The 14,655-nt window shown below is 64.7% G+C and overlaps 1 protein-coding gene across 1 annotated transcript; it reads left to right on the top strand.

Moving 5' to 3' along the window:
* Positions 1–2,864: 2,864 nt before the first annotated feature.
* Positions 2,865–12,901, top strand: TICAM1 (TIR domain containing adaptor molecule 1). Its single transcript, XM_079115952.1, has 2 exons — positions 2,865–3,018; positions 10,604–12,901. Exon 2 carries the CDS (start codon positions 10,738–10,740, stop codon positions 12,799–12,801), a length of 2,064 nt encoding a protein of 687 aa, XP_078972078.1. The 5' UTR covers positions 2,865–3,018; positions 10,604–10,737; the 3' UTR covers positions 12,802–12,901.
* Positions 12,902–14,655: the final 1,754 nt, after the last annotated feature.

The following is a 14,655-nucleotide window of genomic DNA, read 5'->3' as shown; positions in this document are numbered from 1 at the left end:
ACCTCGGGTTCCACCCCCAATAAACACTGCCCGAGACCAGGGACTGACACACAGTCAGAAACCAAGGCTCTAGGCTGGTCGTCCGTGTGTCTGTCCATCGTGTGCCCCTGGGGACGCAGCCCTGGCCTCCCTTGTGCTGGGCAGCAGCTCTACCACTGAGCTGCACTTGAGCCCTTTTTCTTGGTTTTGTTTGGCGGTAGATGAACACGATGCCTTTATTTTGCTCATTTATTTTCATGTGGTGCTGAGGATGGAAGCCAGCGCCTCACACATGCTAGGCAAGCGCTCCAACACTGAGCCACAGCCCAGCCCCCAGCCTGGGTCATTTTTAAATAACAAATTTATTACTCCTACTTCTGAGAAGGGGAAACCAGTGGATCCGGTGCCCAGTGCGGCCCGATCTCTTAGATGAGGACTTTTTTGCTTTTTTTTTTTTTCCCCTTTTGGTACCATGGTTTGAACCCAGAGGTGCTTTACCGCTGAGCCACGTCCCCAGCCTTTTTATTTTTTACTTTATACAGGGTCTCGCTAAGTTGCTTAAGGCCTCATTAAGTTGCTGAGGCTGGCCTTGAACTCTGATCCTCCTGCCTCAGCCTCCCGAGCCACTGGGATGACAGGCACGAGGCCTCTTGCTACCAGCTTTCCCTGGGAGGACACTGGTTCCACTGAGAAAAGAGCCCTCCTGGTGTAACCACTTTCCGGAGGACTCCGCCTCTTAGGGCCACCCATTGGGGATGGGGGGCACGCGCCCTGAGTCCAGCTGTTTTTCCAGCAGGTGGGCAATGCCAGGGTCCGCAGTCCTTCTGGCTTGTGGGGCGGACGTGGCCAGACCTGCCCTGGGCTCCCTGTGCCTCACACCAGGCGGCCTGTGTCGCAGCCCAGACTGCCGCCCACGCTGCTGGGGTCAGCCAGGCCGCCCACGCTGCTGGGGTCAGCATGGAGTGGACACGGGGCTCCTTTTCCCGCACTCCTGGGGACCGGGGTGGCGGGACCCCCAAGAGGCCCGCCCCCTCCCACACCTGGGGGACGCCAGTTCCCCCGCAAAGAGGCTGGCAGGCGGGGTCCAGGCCTCCTGCCCTTGCTTCCTGGCCAGGAGGGGGCTGATGGCACCGCCCGTCCCCTGCCCTCCAGAGGCCAGACCAGGGGGCCGCTCCCTTTGGATCGCACCCTCCGAACCTCCAGGCTGAACCCAGGACCTCACGCGTGCTGGGCCAGCTCGCCTGGACGCCCCTCTAGGCCCGTCCACTTCTCCATATAAAAAGAAAAGAAAAAGAGCTGAAGGCCATGCGATGGGCGTCGGTCACCCTGGGGACTCTGGGGAGGGGGCGCAGACCCTCCCCTCAACCAGGGAGGACAGGGGAGCCGGGAATCCAAAGGGGCCTCATGGAGGGGGTGGGGCTCAGGATGGTTTAGGACTGCTGACCGCTGACTTCCAGGCTGACAGGGACAAGCCAGCCCCCGTCTGTCTCCAACAAGACCAAGGTAAGAAGGCCACCTCGGGTCCTCTGCCCCAGGCCCCAAGGGAGCTGCAGTGGCTTCGTAGGTGCCTGATGGGTCACATATCCCACCCCTGGGTCCACACCCAAGCTCAATGGGACTTGCCCACAAGTGTCCACAGTGACTTTGTTCATCGTGGCCCAGCCAGAAACGACACGGGTGTGTCAGGAGAGACTGGGTGAGACTCGCTCACCCTTCCCGTGGTGATCAACCACCTCAGTGGGGTACTACACAGCCATGGAAAAGGACAAGGGGGCTGGGTCAGGCTCAGTGGAGCACTTGCCGGGCACGTGTGAGGCCCTGGGTTCCACCCTCAGCACTGCATATAAATAAATAAAACCAAGGTCCAGCCACAACTAAAAAAAAGCCAAAAAAAAAAAAAGAAAAAAAAAAAAAAGAAAAGAGAAAGCACAAAGGCCAGGCACGGTGGGACCCCTGCAGTCCCAGATGCTGGGGACGCCGAGGCAGGAGGGTGGCTGGAGCCCAGGAGTTTGAGGCCAGCCTGGGCAGCACAGTCAGAGCCTGTCTCAGAAAGGGAAAAACAAAGTGCCCCGTGCTAGGACCAACCTGGGGAGGAACTGGCCTGCAGAGCCCGGAAGATGAGGTCTGACCCAGCCAACCCTGCATGACCAAGAGGTGGTCTCTGGCTCTGCCTAGGGTGGAACCTGGGGCCTCGCACCTGCCAGCCTGGGAGGCCCCAGGGCTGGTGCGTCCCCAGGGCCCGGCTGCCTGGCATGCAGCAGGTGCTTAGTAGGGTTTCTCCCCCACTGCAGTGTCCCCGGGCAGACTGGGGGCTGAGCATCCACCCGAACCCCTTCGGAGGGCCGCTGGGGCGGGATCCTGATGGAGCGGGTGTCCCTGAACTCGGACAGGAGACGCTCCAGATGCTCCGCCCCTTCCTCAGTCACCGGCAAGGGCGCCCTGCCTGTCGTCACTGGGGAAGGCCCCTGGCTGCGGCCCTGTGGCTTAGGAGGGCGGAAAGTCCATCGCGGGCCGTCCTGCTGTGGGCTGACCTGCACTGCCTTCCGGCTGGCCGTGTGGCTCAGTGGTGAGGGCTCGGCCGGCGGCCGGGCGCCACGGGGTTGGGCAGACACGCCCGGTGAGCAGGCCCTTGACCCGCCGTCGTCCCCGGCGGGTGGGTGAGCCGTCCTTCCGCTGGGGGCCTCTGCCCGGGAGCCGCACCGCGCCGCCTCCAGAACTTTCTCGGCCCGAACCGAGGCCGTCGCTCCCGCCGCCCGGTCCGCCTGGGTGGCCGGTGGCTGCGCCCTGCGGGCCTCCTGGGGCCAGGCCCCTGGACACAGGCCGCCGGGACGGGGTGGCTGGCAGCGCGCTGGGCGGGTTCCGGGCAGGGCGCCCACGTGGCCGGCGGGGCGGGGCCGCCGGGACTTTCCCGGGAGAGGCGGCGGGGGCGGGAGCCGCCCCTGTGCCCCGCGGACGCGGAAGGGGCGGCGCCTCTCCCTGCGCGGCCTCCGAGGCCACCGCGGCCACCGCCGTCGCGGCCCCGAGGACCCAGGACGCCCGGTAGGTGGGACGGGACGGGCGGGCCGCGGGGCACCGGAGCGACCCTCCAGCCTGGGCGCGACCTGCCCCGGGTCCCTCCAGGCCGGGAGCCGCGCCGCCCTGGCCATGGGCGCCCGGCCTCGGCGGGTGGCCGTCCTGCCCGCGGCGGCGGCAGCGGGGCTGGGGTCCCCGGCCCCTCGAGAGGAAGAGGCCGCCACGCCCTCCCCAGCCGGGGCCCCAGGAGGACAGCACACCGTGGGGACCAGGAGGGACAGGCGCGCTGCCCTCGGAAACGCGGGTGACCAGGCCAGTCTGAGGGCGGATGTCCCCCGGCCTGGTCTGAGGAGCAGGTCCCCGCCGGCCCCTGGCCCCCTCTCCCCACCGCGCAGGCGGGCTCAGGGCCTCTGCTCTGTCCTCCCCCAGGGCCATTCCTGGCAAGCGCAGTGCCCGGCTGGCGTGGGCGCCCGCAGACGCCTGCCGCTGAACAGGGGCTTGCCGCCTCCCCTGCGGCCTCCCCTGCGGCCTCCCCTGCCTCCTCCCCTCCCTCCTCCCCTGCCTCCTCCTCTGCCTCCTCCTGGGTCGTAGTGACTTCCTTCGGTTTCTTTTGCCGTTGGAGTCGCCGTCTCACCATGTCACCCAGGCTGCCTGGAACCGGGCCACAGCCGCGCTCCTGTCCCCACGGGACAGGCCCTGCCGTCCCCCTGGCTTTTTGAACACTGTTTACTTAGCCAGAGTGACAGCACCCACCAAGGGCTGGCCCCGGGGAGCACGTGACCGTGCCTTGCCTGGGAGGGAAACACACATTGAGTGCTTACTGTATGCCAGACCACTCCTGCCTGTTGAGTATTCTGCAGTCACTGACTCATTCTGTCAGCATTTATTAAGCATCTCCTGTGTACCAGGCACACAGTACTGCGTTCCTCCGTTCGCTGACTTGTCTGGTCAGCATCTGTGAAGTGCCTACGCAGACAGCACTCTGGACACAGCCGTGAACAAGGCTGGAGCCGCAAGGTGGATCTCTCCAGCAGGAAGGCATGGCTGTTCCCCAACAAAATAAAGATCTGTAGCGTCCCCTGGTGAGAAAGGACATGAGAAAAACGAGGCAGGAGCATGCGGGGTGGTGGCCATGAGCTGGCTGAGGGAGCCAGCTGCTCTGTGGCCATCGGGGAAGGTGTGCCAGGTGGAGGGGAAGCCTGTGCAAAGGTCCTGGGGCAGGGCCGAGCCCCAGACATCGTGACCAGAGCAGAGAGCAGGGAGCAGCGGGAGGAGACGGTTGTCCCCAGGGAGACACGGCCTGGCAGTCAAGCCTGAGAGGACCCTCTGTTTCCCCTTCTGACCCCAAACCAGCTCCTGCACACCCTGCCATCTCAGCGCCAGCCTGGCGTGCCTCCCCCACTCGGTTCTTAACCAGCAGATCCTGAGGGCTTTGCCTCCAAGTTATCCCAGTCAGTCCACTCATCCTGCTGGGCAGCGACCCCCACTCCCAGCAGCGCCCCCTGGACAGCACAGCTTCTGCCCCACAGCCTGTCCTCCCTTAGGGGCCAGAGGGTCCCTCCTTCCAATGCCCACAGCCCGCCATGGCTCCCACCTCCCTCCTGGTCAAAGCCCAAGGACCCTGCACAGCCCCACGGTCCCCTCCCTGCCTCCTTCCTCCCCCCACCCCCTCAGCCGCAGGATGCCATGGGCCCCAGGGCCTTTGCAAAGCTGTGCCCTCTCCTGCAGCGCCTTCCCCTAGATCTCCACCTGGCTTGCTCTCTCACTTCCCTCAGGGCTCTGCTCCAGTGTCGCCTCCCAGAGGCCTTCCTTGACCCCCACCCGTCCCCTCAGCCCCTTCCCCAGACCCCGTGGCTCATTTCCTTCACAGCACTTGTCATTCTCGAAATGATCTTGGCGGTTCTCATTTCCTGTTGGTCTCCCTGGAGCAGCGTGAGCTCCAGGGGTGAGGAGGTGCGCCAGTCTGCAGGAGCACAGGCAGGCGTGCACGCAGTAGGTGCTCAGTAAAGCCTCTGTGAGTGGGCCCGAGGGCGTGCGGCACCCAGGAGACGGGCAGGCCTGCCCTGGACACGGTCAGCAGGTCAGGACGAGAAGAGGAAGAGGGACGCTGTGCCGGCTCCTGCTGGGCCCCGGTGCTGGGGTGCTGGCGCCTCACGGTTGTGCTGAGAGTCCACGGCAGGCCACGTCCATCCCGAGCGCCCCCTGCATGCCAGACAGGCGCTCCTGCTGGGTGGCCCAGCCCACAAGTGCCACATTGAGGTGAGGTCACGGCTGGAGGCTGCAGATGCCCCTGGCCGTGCCCCAGGCCATGGGGGGACAGCAGGACGAGCCAAGTCCAGACACCTGGAGCGCAGGGCAGGGCGGCCCAGCAAGCAGGACGGCAGGGGCAGCGTCCAGGGAGGGACTGCGCCGGGTCTTGGCCAAGTCCCTGGAGCTGGGGCCTGGCAGGAAGCAGGAAGGTGACTGCCTGGTGGCTCTGCGCCTCCTGGGGGACAGGGGTCCTCCAGGCCTGGTGCCTGCAGGGGGCAGCCCTGGCGCCCAGCGTGGCTGAGGACCCTCTGACAGACAGAAGACTGAGGCTCCGTTTTGGGGGGCGGGGAGTGAACCAGGGCCGCTTAACCCGAGCCCCATCCCAGCCTTTCTACCAACGTGTAGAGGCCAGGCCTCCCAAGTTGCTGCAGGCCTTGCTAAGTGGCTGAGGCTGGCTCTGAACTGAGCCTCCTGCAGCGGCCTCCCGAGCTGGGCCCACAGGCATGTGGGAAGGACGCGCACTGTGGGCTGAACCCCAGGCCGCTCCACCCTGGGGCCTTTTTGTTTTTTTATTTCAAGACAGGGCCTCGCTAAGTTGTTGAGGCTGCTTCAAATTTGCCATCCTCCTGCCTTGGCCTCCCCAGTTGCTGACATGACAGGCGTGCGCCACCGTACCCGGGAGATGGAGGCTTTTATGTGCACACGGCCTGTCCAAGGCACAGCCTGCTGTTGGCCCCCATGAGACCTGAGCCCCAAGGGCCTGTGGCCACCTCTGGTCAGCACCACCGGTGACACATTTCAGATGAGCGCCTGATGAACTGGAGGCCCTCTGCCCTTGGGACATCCCGCTGGCCTTTGTCCCCTGTGGGAAGGCTGCCAGAGCCAGACTTTCATGCAAAACCTCCTTGTGTGACGTCGGCCTGGAACTGCAGGCCGCCAGAGGCTCAGCTGCCTGCCCGCTGCCTGGCACGCTCCGACCTTGTTCTTCTTTCACCGTTTCATTGGTGTGACCTGTGAGGGGCCCGTGCTCGGCGAAGGCTGGTGTGAACACACCGGGCACGGCCGAAGAAACGAGGCCAGGCCAACGCTGTCGGGTTGTTTGCTTTGTCCTGGGGATGGCACCCGGGTGCCGCCACCTGGCACATCCCAGCCATTTCAGAAAGTGTGCCACCAGCTGTAGGGGGCACGGAGTCTGTTGTGGTCACTTTCATGTGGTGCTGGGGATCCAGCCCAGCGCCTCACACGTGCTAGCAAGCTCTCGCCCGAGCTCGGCCCCAGCCCCAGTCAGTCATTTTTATTTTGAGACAGGGTCTCACTAAGTTGTTGAGGCTGAACTTAAGCTTGCCATCCTCCTGTCTCAGCCTCCCAAGTCACTGGGACGACAGGCGTGGTGCCTGTGTTTGTCTTGATCGTGGGCACAGTTGTTTCCAGCCGTTCTCAAGAGGTGGGAAGACCAGTGGAACCAGGGTCGTTGCTGCCGAGGAGATAGCAGACCGCGTTTCAACTAGTCATCTTGACAATTTCAGCGACTTTTGACCGGCTGTGGTCCCACCTGAATATAGATCCTCGTCGTTTCTCTCGTGTTACGCTGGGTTCAGGTCAGGGAGGGAGAAGCTGCTGTTGTCATGGCTGCCTTGTTCCTGGTGTGGGAAACATCTTCGTCCTCCACTTCTCTAGGAGGGCTCAGGTTTCATGAAGGTGAATTCAACTAAAACTAGTGAATGGTGTTTCTGAGCCACATAAGTGGGAATCCGAGGTGACCGGTGGCCCTCAGGCTTAGTGGCTTCTGGAGTCAGACAGCCTAGGTTCCAATCCGGCTGTATTCCGATGTGCTGCGTGCCCCTCGCCACTTACTTAACCTCTCTGTGCCCCCATTTCTTTGTGTCAGTAACCCCAGCGTCACTGTTCAGGGTGGATGTGTGTGACTAGGTTCTAAGAGAAGCGTGGCAGGAGGCCCCTGTGTAAGTACCTGTCCAGCGGCCACGTCGCGCAAGAGAATGAGACCAGTGAAATCAATTCTAAACCAATCCTAACGAGACATCTTATTTAACTCGATTTCCCGACACCTAACCAGTACAAAGCCTTTTTTCCTGATTTTCTGTTTGTTTTGTGGTGCTGGGGACGCGACCCAGGGCCTCACGTGTGCCTGGCCCCGGTGACCACTGGGCCCCGCCCGCCCTAATCTCTTCTCACTTTTATTTATTTATTATTATTTGTTCTGTGGTGCTGGCGACTGATTCCAGCCCCCAGGGTGGCCTCCGTCCTGCCATCCTCTTGCCTCAGCCTCCCAGGGAGCTGGCAGGCAGGCGGACGCCCACCACCTTCTGCTCTCCTTCCGACTCGGGGCCACCCTGACGGCCTGCAGAAGGGTCCCCCGGGCGGTGCTGGCCGCCCGCGCAGGACGTGGGGAGGACACGACCCACCTTCTGGCCGTGGTGCCCCTGCCCATCATCACGGCAGAGGGAAGCCCCGGCCTGGTGGTGGGGACCAAGTCGGCCGCTGGCCATGTGATCTTGCCCAGACTCGCCCCTGAGTGGGCGAGAAACCGCAGGCTGTCCCTGGCCAGGTGCTGGGTGCGTCCCCGGTCGGGGGCCAGGCAGTATCTGCGGCCACTCCCGGCTCTTCAGGGAGCAAGAAGGCAGCCGCTGGCCCTGTGTGAATGAGCCAGGCTGGCGGTGTTCCAATAAAACTTTATTGACAAAAACACCTGGGGGCCGCATTCCCTGAGCCTGTCACAGGCAGTTGGCGGTGTGATCGCGGCCTGGCCACACTCCCAGAACCGGTCAGGGACTGAGCTGTGGGGGGCCTGGGGAGGCTGTGCTCCAGGCAGAGGGGGTGTTCAAGCAGGGCGCGGTGGCCAGGCCTGTCGTCCCAGTGACGGGGGCCGGGGCTGAAGGACGGCAAGTTTGAGGCCAGCCTCAGCACCTTAGTGAGACCCGTGTCAGCGCTGGAGGGCTGGGCCCTGGGCTCCGGCCCGCACGGCACAAGCACGGACGCGAATAAAGGGCCTGAGGTGCGAGGTGGGCTTCTTTTCTCAACCTTCCACCACAGGAAGGAGGAGGCTTCCGGCCTCCAGACCGGTTCCACCTTACCACAGAGCGGACGGCGTCCGGCTCCTCCGGAGTCTGCTGGTGAGTGGGGCCTGTCTCCTGCCACCAGGGGCCTGAGGTGAGTCGCGGCAACTGAGTTCAGGTCCAAGTGGCTCCAGCTGCTCAAGTCCCTCCCTCCTGTGCCCACGGCTTTCCATAGCTCCCACCTCCCTTGGGTCAAAGCCCAAATCCTCCCTGTGACCTCCACAGCCCTGCAAACCTGCCCTGTCCCCTCCCTCCCTCTCCTGGTTGGGCCTCACTGTGCCTCCGACACTCCTGGCTCCTCCTGCCCCAGGGCCTTTGCACGGCTGTGCCTGCACCCCGAGTGCTCTTATTGCCCAGGGATTCCTGGGGCTCCCTCGCCGCTCTCAGGTCTCCTGCCCAGCGCTGACCAGGAGACACTCTGGGAAGGGGATCATCTCTTTGCTCCCCACTGGGCGTCAGCCCTGGTTAGTGCTCTCTCCAGTCAGGCTGCTTCCTTTGTTCAAAGCCACCCCTTCCGCCCCCAGCCCTGTCCTCTCTGCCTTCCTCTGTCCTCCCTCCCTCCTCCCTGGGCCCAGCGGACCTGCTGGAGATGAAGTGTTGAAATCCCACGTCCGTTGTGTGCGGAGGTCTGTGAAGGAGGCTGGCGGACATGACCCCTTGGTCCACACCGGGAGCTCCCTGGGCACTGTGGACAGAGGCTGGGCTGGGTGCCGGGCAGCAGCCCTGGCCTCCACCCTCCCGGCGCCTCCCTGCAGGTGTGATGGCACTGCCCCCTGGGCCCCGTGGCGGCCTGGGTGGAGAAGCGCTCTGGACTGCGGGGGTCGCCCTGGGCACCTCCCCATGTGGGGCCGGAAAGTCCAGGCTCCGCCCGGCTGGGGACCTATGAAGGGCTCAGACCCAGGGGCCCTGGGGCTGTTCCTCCCCAGTCTGAATAGGGCCCTGAGGACTCAGTTTCAGATGCCGTCCGAAGGGTCTGTGTGCCCTGGGCAGCCCTTGGCTCTGGGCCGGGCTGAGTTCCGCCTTGGTCATGCCCCTGACCAGCATGTGCCAGGTAGGTGCTCTGCCGGCTGGCCACCCCCCTCTGCTGCCCGTCAGCTGGGGAGTAAATGCAGAAGCTGCCAGGCACAGCGACCGGCTCAGGAGGCTGGGGCAGGAGGACCCCAGGCGCAAAGCCAGCCTCAGCAACTGAGCGAGGTCCTGAGCAACTCAGTGAGAGGCCGTCTGTAAAGAAAGTGCGAGATGGGGCTGGGACGCGTCTTGGTGGGCGAGCGCCCTGGGTTCAGTGCCGGAACAGAAGCAAAGAAGAAGTCATTTAAAAAAAGCAAAAGCTTCTTCCTCTCGGCACCATCGATCCGCTGGCAGAGTCCACATGCAGGAGGGTGATAGGTTGGCTGGGTGGCTGCAGATGGCGGCTGAAACCCGGGTGAGGAGGCTAAGGCCAGCGGGTGACAGGGAGACAACAGGCCACAAACAGGCACCTCCAACGCAGCCCGGGGCAGGACCCGCGCGGCACTCCGCCAGCGGGAGCAGGGACACGGCCCGGGGGCTGAGGCGCCCGGCAGGCGACTGGTCCAGGGGCTGCGACAGCTGGCCAGGGCTGCCAGGCGGGCTTCCCAGCACCCCGGCCACCAGCAGCAACGCTTGTCAGTCTCAGTTTTGGGGGGTTGGGAATCGAGGCGCTGCTTTGTCCCTTGGGGCTTGGGCGCTCGGGACATTGTGGTGGGACGTCAGCCAGGGTCTCCTCGCCTCTCCAGGGGCTGCCCAAGGCTGGCCGGCCCCTCGGCAGTGGGGAGCGAGCCCAGGAGGGAACCCTGGCCCTTTATAACCAGAGGCGTCCTCGACCGCACCAGCCCTGCACAGCACTGAAGGGCCACCCCGGCCTGTGAACACTGGACCGTGCGTCCTGGGGGGCCCTCCAGGTGGCCAGCTGCCTCCTGGCTGTGTGCTAGAACCCGCCATGCGTCAGGGCCACCTGGTTCCCTGGAGCGAGCCCCCGAGGCCCTGGGAGGTGGTGTGGGCCTGAGCTGCCCCGGCTCGGAGCCCAAGGCCCCTGGCCAGCTGTGTGGCTTTGGGCAACTGAGTGGGCCTCTCTGTGGCTCAGGTCTTGTGCTCTGCGGGCGCCGCACCTCTCTGAGCACCGCCACGGAGCTCGACGGCTGCACTTTTGCAGAGGAGGAAGTGGAAGTTGGGAGGTGACCCCGGGTGGCTGCCCAAGGGAGGGAGGGGAGACCCTGGCGGCCTCCTGGGCTGCTGTCCTCTGGTGGTGACCAGGCCTCTCCCTCCCACAGGTCTGCTGCAGCCGCCCCCGGAAGCTGGCCCGCTGCGCGGGTAGGGGTGGCCAGGCGTGCAGGCAGGGAGTGGGCCGGAACATGCCTCCACCCGCCCCCGTGTCTGCTGCCCGAGGCCGTGCCCACCCGTGCCCATGGCCTGCCCGGGCCCGTCTCTGCCCGGCGCCTTCGGCATCCTGGGTGCGTTGGGCCGGGACAGGCTTGTCCAGCTGCAGCACAGACTGAGGGCCCTGGGCCCGGGCTGCCGCGGGGCAGAGCTCCTGCACGCCATGGTGCTTCTCCAGCTGGGCCAGGAGGCCGAGGCCAGGAGCTCCCTGGAGGCCCTGGGGGCGGACGCCGGGGCCCGGCTGGTGGCCCGCCAGTGGGTGGGCGTGGACAGCACCGAGGCCCCAGAGGAGTCTGCGGAGGTGTCCTGGGCCGTGGCCCGTCTCTACCATCTGCTGGCCGAGGAGCACCTGTGCCCAGCCTCCATGCGGGACGCCGCCTACCAGGCCGCCCTCCGCACCCCCAGCGCCAAGGACGGCCAGCGGCTGGCGGAGCTCCAGGAGGAGGCCCAGGACCGGTGCGGGCAGGACATGGTCGGGAGCCTGAGGGGCTTCCAGCCCCTCTGTTCCGATCGAGGTCGCCTCCCTGCATCTTCAGCATCACCCTCTGGGGCCAGGAGCCTTCCCCGCCCCATTGAGGGCCAGCCGGACTGGAGCCGGGGTTGCTCCCTGCGGTCCACCGGCAGCCCCGTCTCGCTGGCCAGTAACTTGGAAATCAGCCAGTCGCCCACCATGCCTCTGGGCAGCCCGCACCGCAGCACCCACGGGCCCAGCAAGCTCTGCCTGGAGCCCCAGGCCAGCCCAGTGCCCGAGCCTGTCCCCACGGGCTGCCAGGAGCCAGAGGAGATGAGCTGGCCCCCCGCAGGGGAGACCGCCCGCTCCCTGGAGCTGCCAGACTGCCCGGCCCCCAGGCTCCCCAAGGCAGCCCCGGGTCCAGCCTCTGCCCACCTCCCTGACTCCCCTGCGGCTCCTGAGACCAGCTGCCACTTCCCAGTGGAGTGCACGGAGGTGCCCACGGGCCCCGGACCTCTGCCCCTGCCCATGGTGGAGGCCACTGAGAGTCCTGGCCTTGTCGAAGACAGGACAGCACCCCAGCTCTCTGGAGGAGAGGCTGCACCCCAGAAGAGCACGGCGTGCCCACCCACACCTGTGGCCCCGCTGCCCTCTGCCGCCCCTTCCCCATGGTGCTGGCCTCCGCTGGCCTCCCTGGCCCCTGGGCCCACCTCCTCTGAGCCAGGGTCACCGGAGCAGTTCTACAACTTCGTGATTCTCCACGCCCGGGCAGACGAGCAGGTGGCCCTGCGTGTGCGGGAGAGGCTGGAGGCACTCGGGGTGCCAGGTGGGGCCACCTTCTGTGAGGACTTCCAGGTGCCCGGGCGCGGGGAGCTGCGCTGCCTGCAGGACGCCATCGACCACTCGGGGTTCACCATCCTGCTGCTGACGCCCAACTTCAACTGCCGTCTGAGCCTGCACCAGGTCAGCCAGGCCCTGATGAGCAGCTTCACGCAGCACGGCAGGCAGGACTGCGTGGTCCCCTTCCTCCCCCTGGAGAGCTCCCTGGAGCAGCTCAGCCCCGACACCGCCGGCCTGCTGGCTGGCCTCGTGTGGCTGGACGAAAGCTCCAAGATCTTCCCTAGGAAGGTGGCCAGCACCTTCAAGCCGCAGAAGCTGCAGGCGCGCAAGGCCCACTGGAGGAAGGAGCAGGACGTGCGGGCGCTGCGGGCGCACAGCCAGCACCTGGAGAGCGAGCGGCGGCAGGCGGCCGCCGCGGGCGCGGCCTACTCGGCCTGCCTGCAGAGCTACCTGTCCTGGCAGGCGCAGGTGGAGAAGCTCCAGGCTGCTTTCGGCAGCCACCTGTCTTTGGGGACCCACGGGCCTCACCCGTCTCAGGTGCCCTTTGGAGGCCAGATGCCCCTGGCGGGGGCGTCTCCCTTCCCCGCCTGGCCGGGCGGCCCCCCGCCAGCACCACCGAGCCCGTGGCCGGCCGGCCCCGCGCCCGCCTTCCCGCCGCCCGCGCCCCCGCAGGCCGCGGGCGTGCAGCCCCTCATCATCCACCACGCGCAGATGGTGCAGCTGGGGCTCAACAACCACATGTGGAACCAGAGGGCGGCCCAGGCGCCCGAGGACGAGGCTCCGGAGGCGGAAGGGCGGTGACCAGCTGACCCTTGGACCCGCTTCGGGCAGCAGGGCTTCGTGGGCTGGGGTCGAGGAGGGACAGGGGATGTGGGGCTCTTAATTATAATAAATATTTATTGAAGGCTTCTTAGAGGCCACTGCCCTCTGGAGGACGTCAGCTCCGCCCCTGGCTGCGAACACGCGGCCTCCACGCCCCAAGAACAGGGGCGGAAGCGAAGAGCACGCGGCGCCAAGGCAGGGCAGAGCAGGAAGTTGCGCAATCTGCTCACACCCATTGAGCGGGAGAAAGTCACGTGGCTCCGCTCCGGCTGCAAGGGCCACTGGGAAATGTAGTCCTGGGGCCGACCACGTGCCTTTCGGAAAGGCTTGGTTCTAATACTGGAGAAGGTGCAGACAAAAGGTGCTGGGAGTCAGACGTGGTGGCGCGCACCTGTACTCCCAGCGGCTCCGGAGACTGAGGCAGGAAGATCGCGAGTTCAAAGCCAGCCTCAGGAACTTGGCGAGGCGCTCAGCAACTTTAGCAAGACCCTGTCTCTGCTGGGAATGTGGCTCGGGAGTTAAGCACCCCTGGGTCAGTCCTGGTACCAGACACTGCAAATATCTGGTAGTTTTGTCTGCAGCCCTGTTTTCTTTGGGCCTGCCTTGACGCCACTGCCAAGTTTGGGCTCAGAGCCTATCGTGTGACCTTAGGCAAATGCCTTAACTTCTCTGATCCTCTGCTTTCTCCTCTTAAGTGGGTTTAAGGGCTGGGGATGTAGCTCAGTTGATAGAGTGCTTGCCTCACAAGCACGTGGGCCCTGGGTTCAATCCCCAGCAGCGCCAAAAAAAAAAAAAGAAAAAAAAGAAGTGGGTTTGAGATGCTGTTAACTCAAGGGCGTGTAGGATAACGCGCAGGCACCAGGCTGACTTCACCTCTCACCGCTCGTTAAACGCCTGGCAGGGACGGGATTAGTTTTCCCTCCAGGTGACTGGAGAATAAGAAAGGAGTGACTATCAGTTGAACACTTCACACTTTAACCGACTTTTTGAGTCAGGGACTCGTCAAGCTGCTTAGAGCCTCGCTAAATTGCTGGGGCTGATTTCAAAATGTGATCCTCCTGCCTCGGACTCCCAGTCCACTGGGATCACAGGTGTGGCCGCCATGGGGCACACTGACATTCCTGAGGTTTTAACATGTTTGGGTTCTCCACGTGACCCCAAAAGGAGGCGCTTCCGAAGGCCCGTTTTACCAATGGGGAAATAGGCCAAGGGAGTGAATTTTGGCCCCACATATCACCCAGATTAGCAGGGCGATCACCGCCATGGCAGAGGCTGGTCCCGAGGGCAGGGGCTGAAGGAGGCCCTCTTCCCAGCAGCCCGGCTGGAGCGAGGGTTGCTGCCACGCCAGGTGGGCTGGCCTGAGCCACCCACCAGTCACCCGCACTTGCTATTTTCGTTGCTGACTCAGGCTGCGTCACCGCCCGGTTCCCCAGTGGCCCTGAAGTGAAATCCTGGGAGCAGAGCTTCCAAGATCTGATTCTGGAGTGGGGCAGCGGGGCTCATGCCAACCGCTTTTCCTTCTGACCCTCGAGGCGGGAGCCGTGCAGTCCCTGGGTGCAGGCAGCGGCACGGGTCCAGACCTGGCTTGAAGCTGGAGAGGGAACTATGAAGAAGTCACTAGATCAGGAAGCAGAATGTCAGGTCCTGGCAGGGACTTGAGGAAGGAGTGTGTGAGTGACAGAGGGTGTCCAAGAGGCAGGGCCTTAGGCGGTCCAGGAGGTGGCATTGAAGCCAAGAGCTGGGAGGCAGGAGCGGAGATCCAGGCAGAGGGCACAGCCGTGTAAAGGCCCTGGGGCAGGACCGTGCCTGGCGTGGTGGAGGCTGAAGGCGCGG

The sequence above is a fragment of the Sciurus vulgaris genome, assembly GCF_902686455.1.
Source record: "Sciurus vulgaris genome assembly, chromosome: 16".
Classification (NCBI taxonomy): domain Eukaryota; kingdom Metazoa; phylum Chordata; class Mammalia; order Rodentia; family Sciuridae; genus Sciurus; species Sciurus vulgaris.
The sequence above is the reverse complement of the archived record's forward strand: the minus strand, read 5'-3'. Positions and strand labels throughout refer to the sequence as shown.

What these genes read in the sequence shown, in the direction of transcription:
- TICAM1 (XM_079115952.1), top strand. Translation starts at nt 10,738, where the DNA reads ATGGCCTGCCCGGGCCCGTCTCTGCCCGGCGCCTTCGGCATCCTGGGT.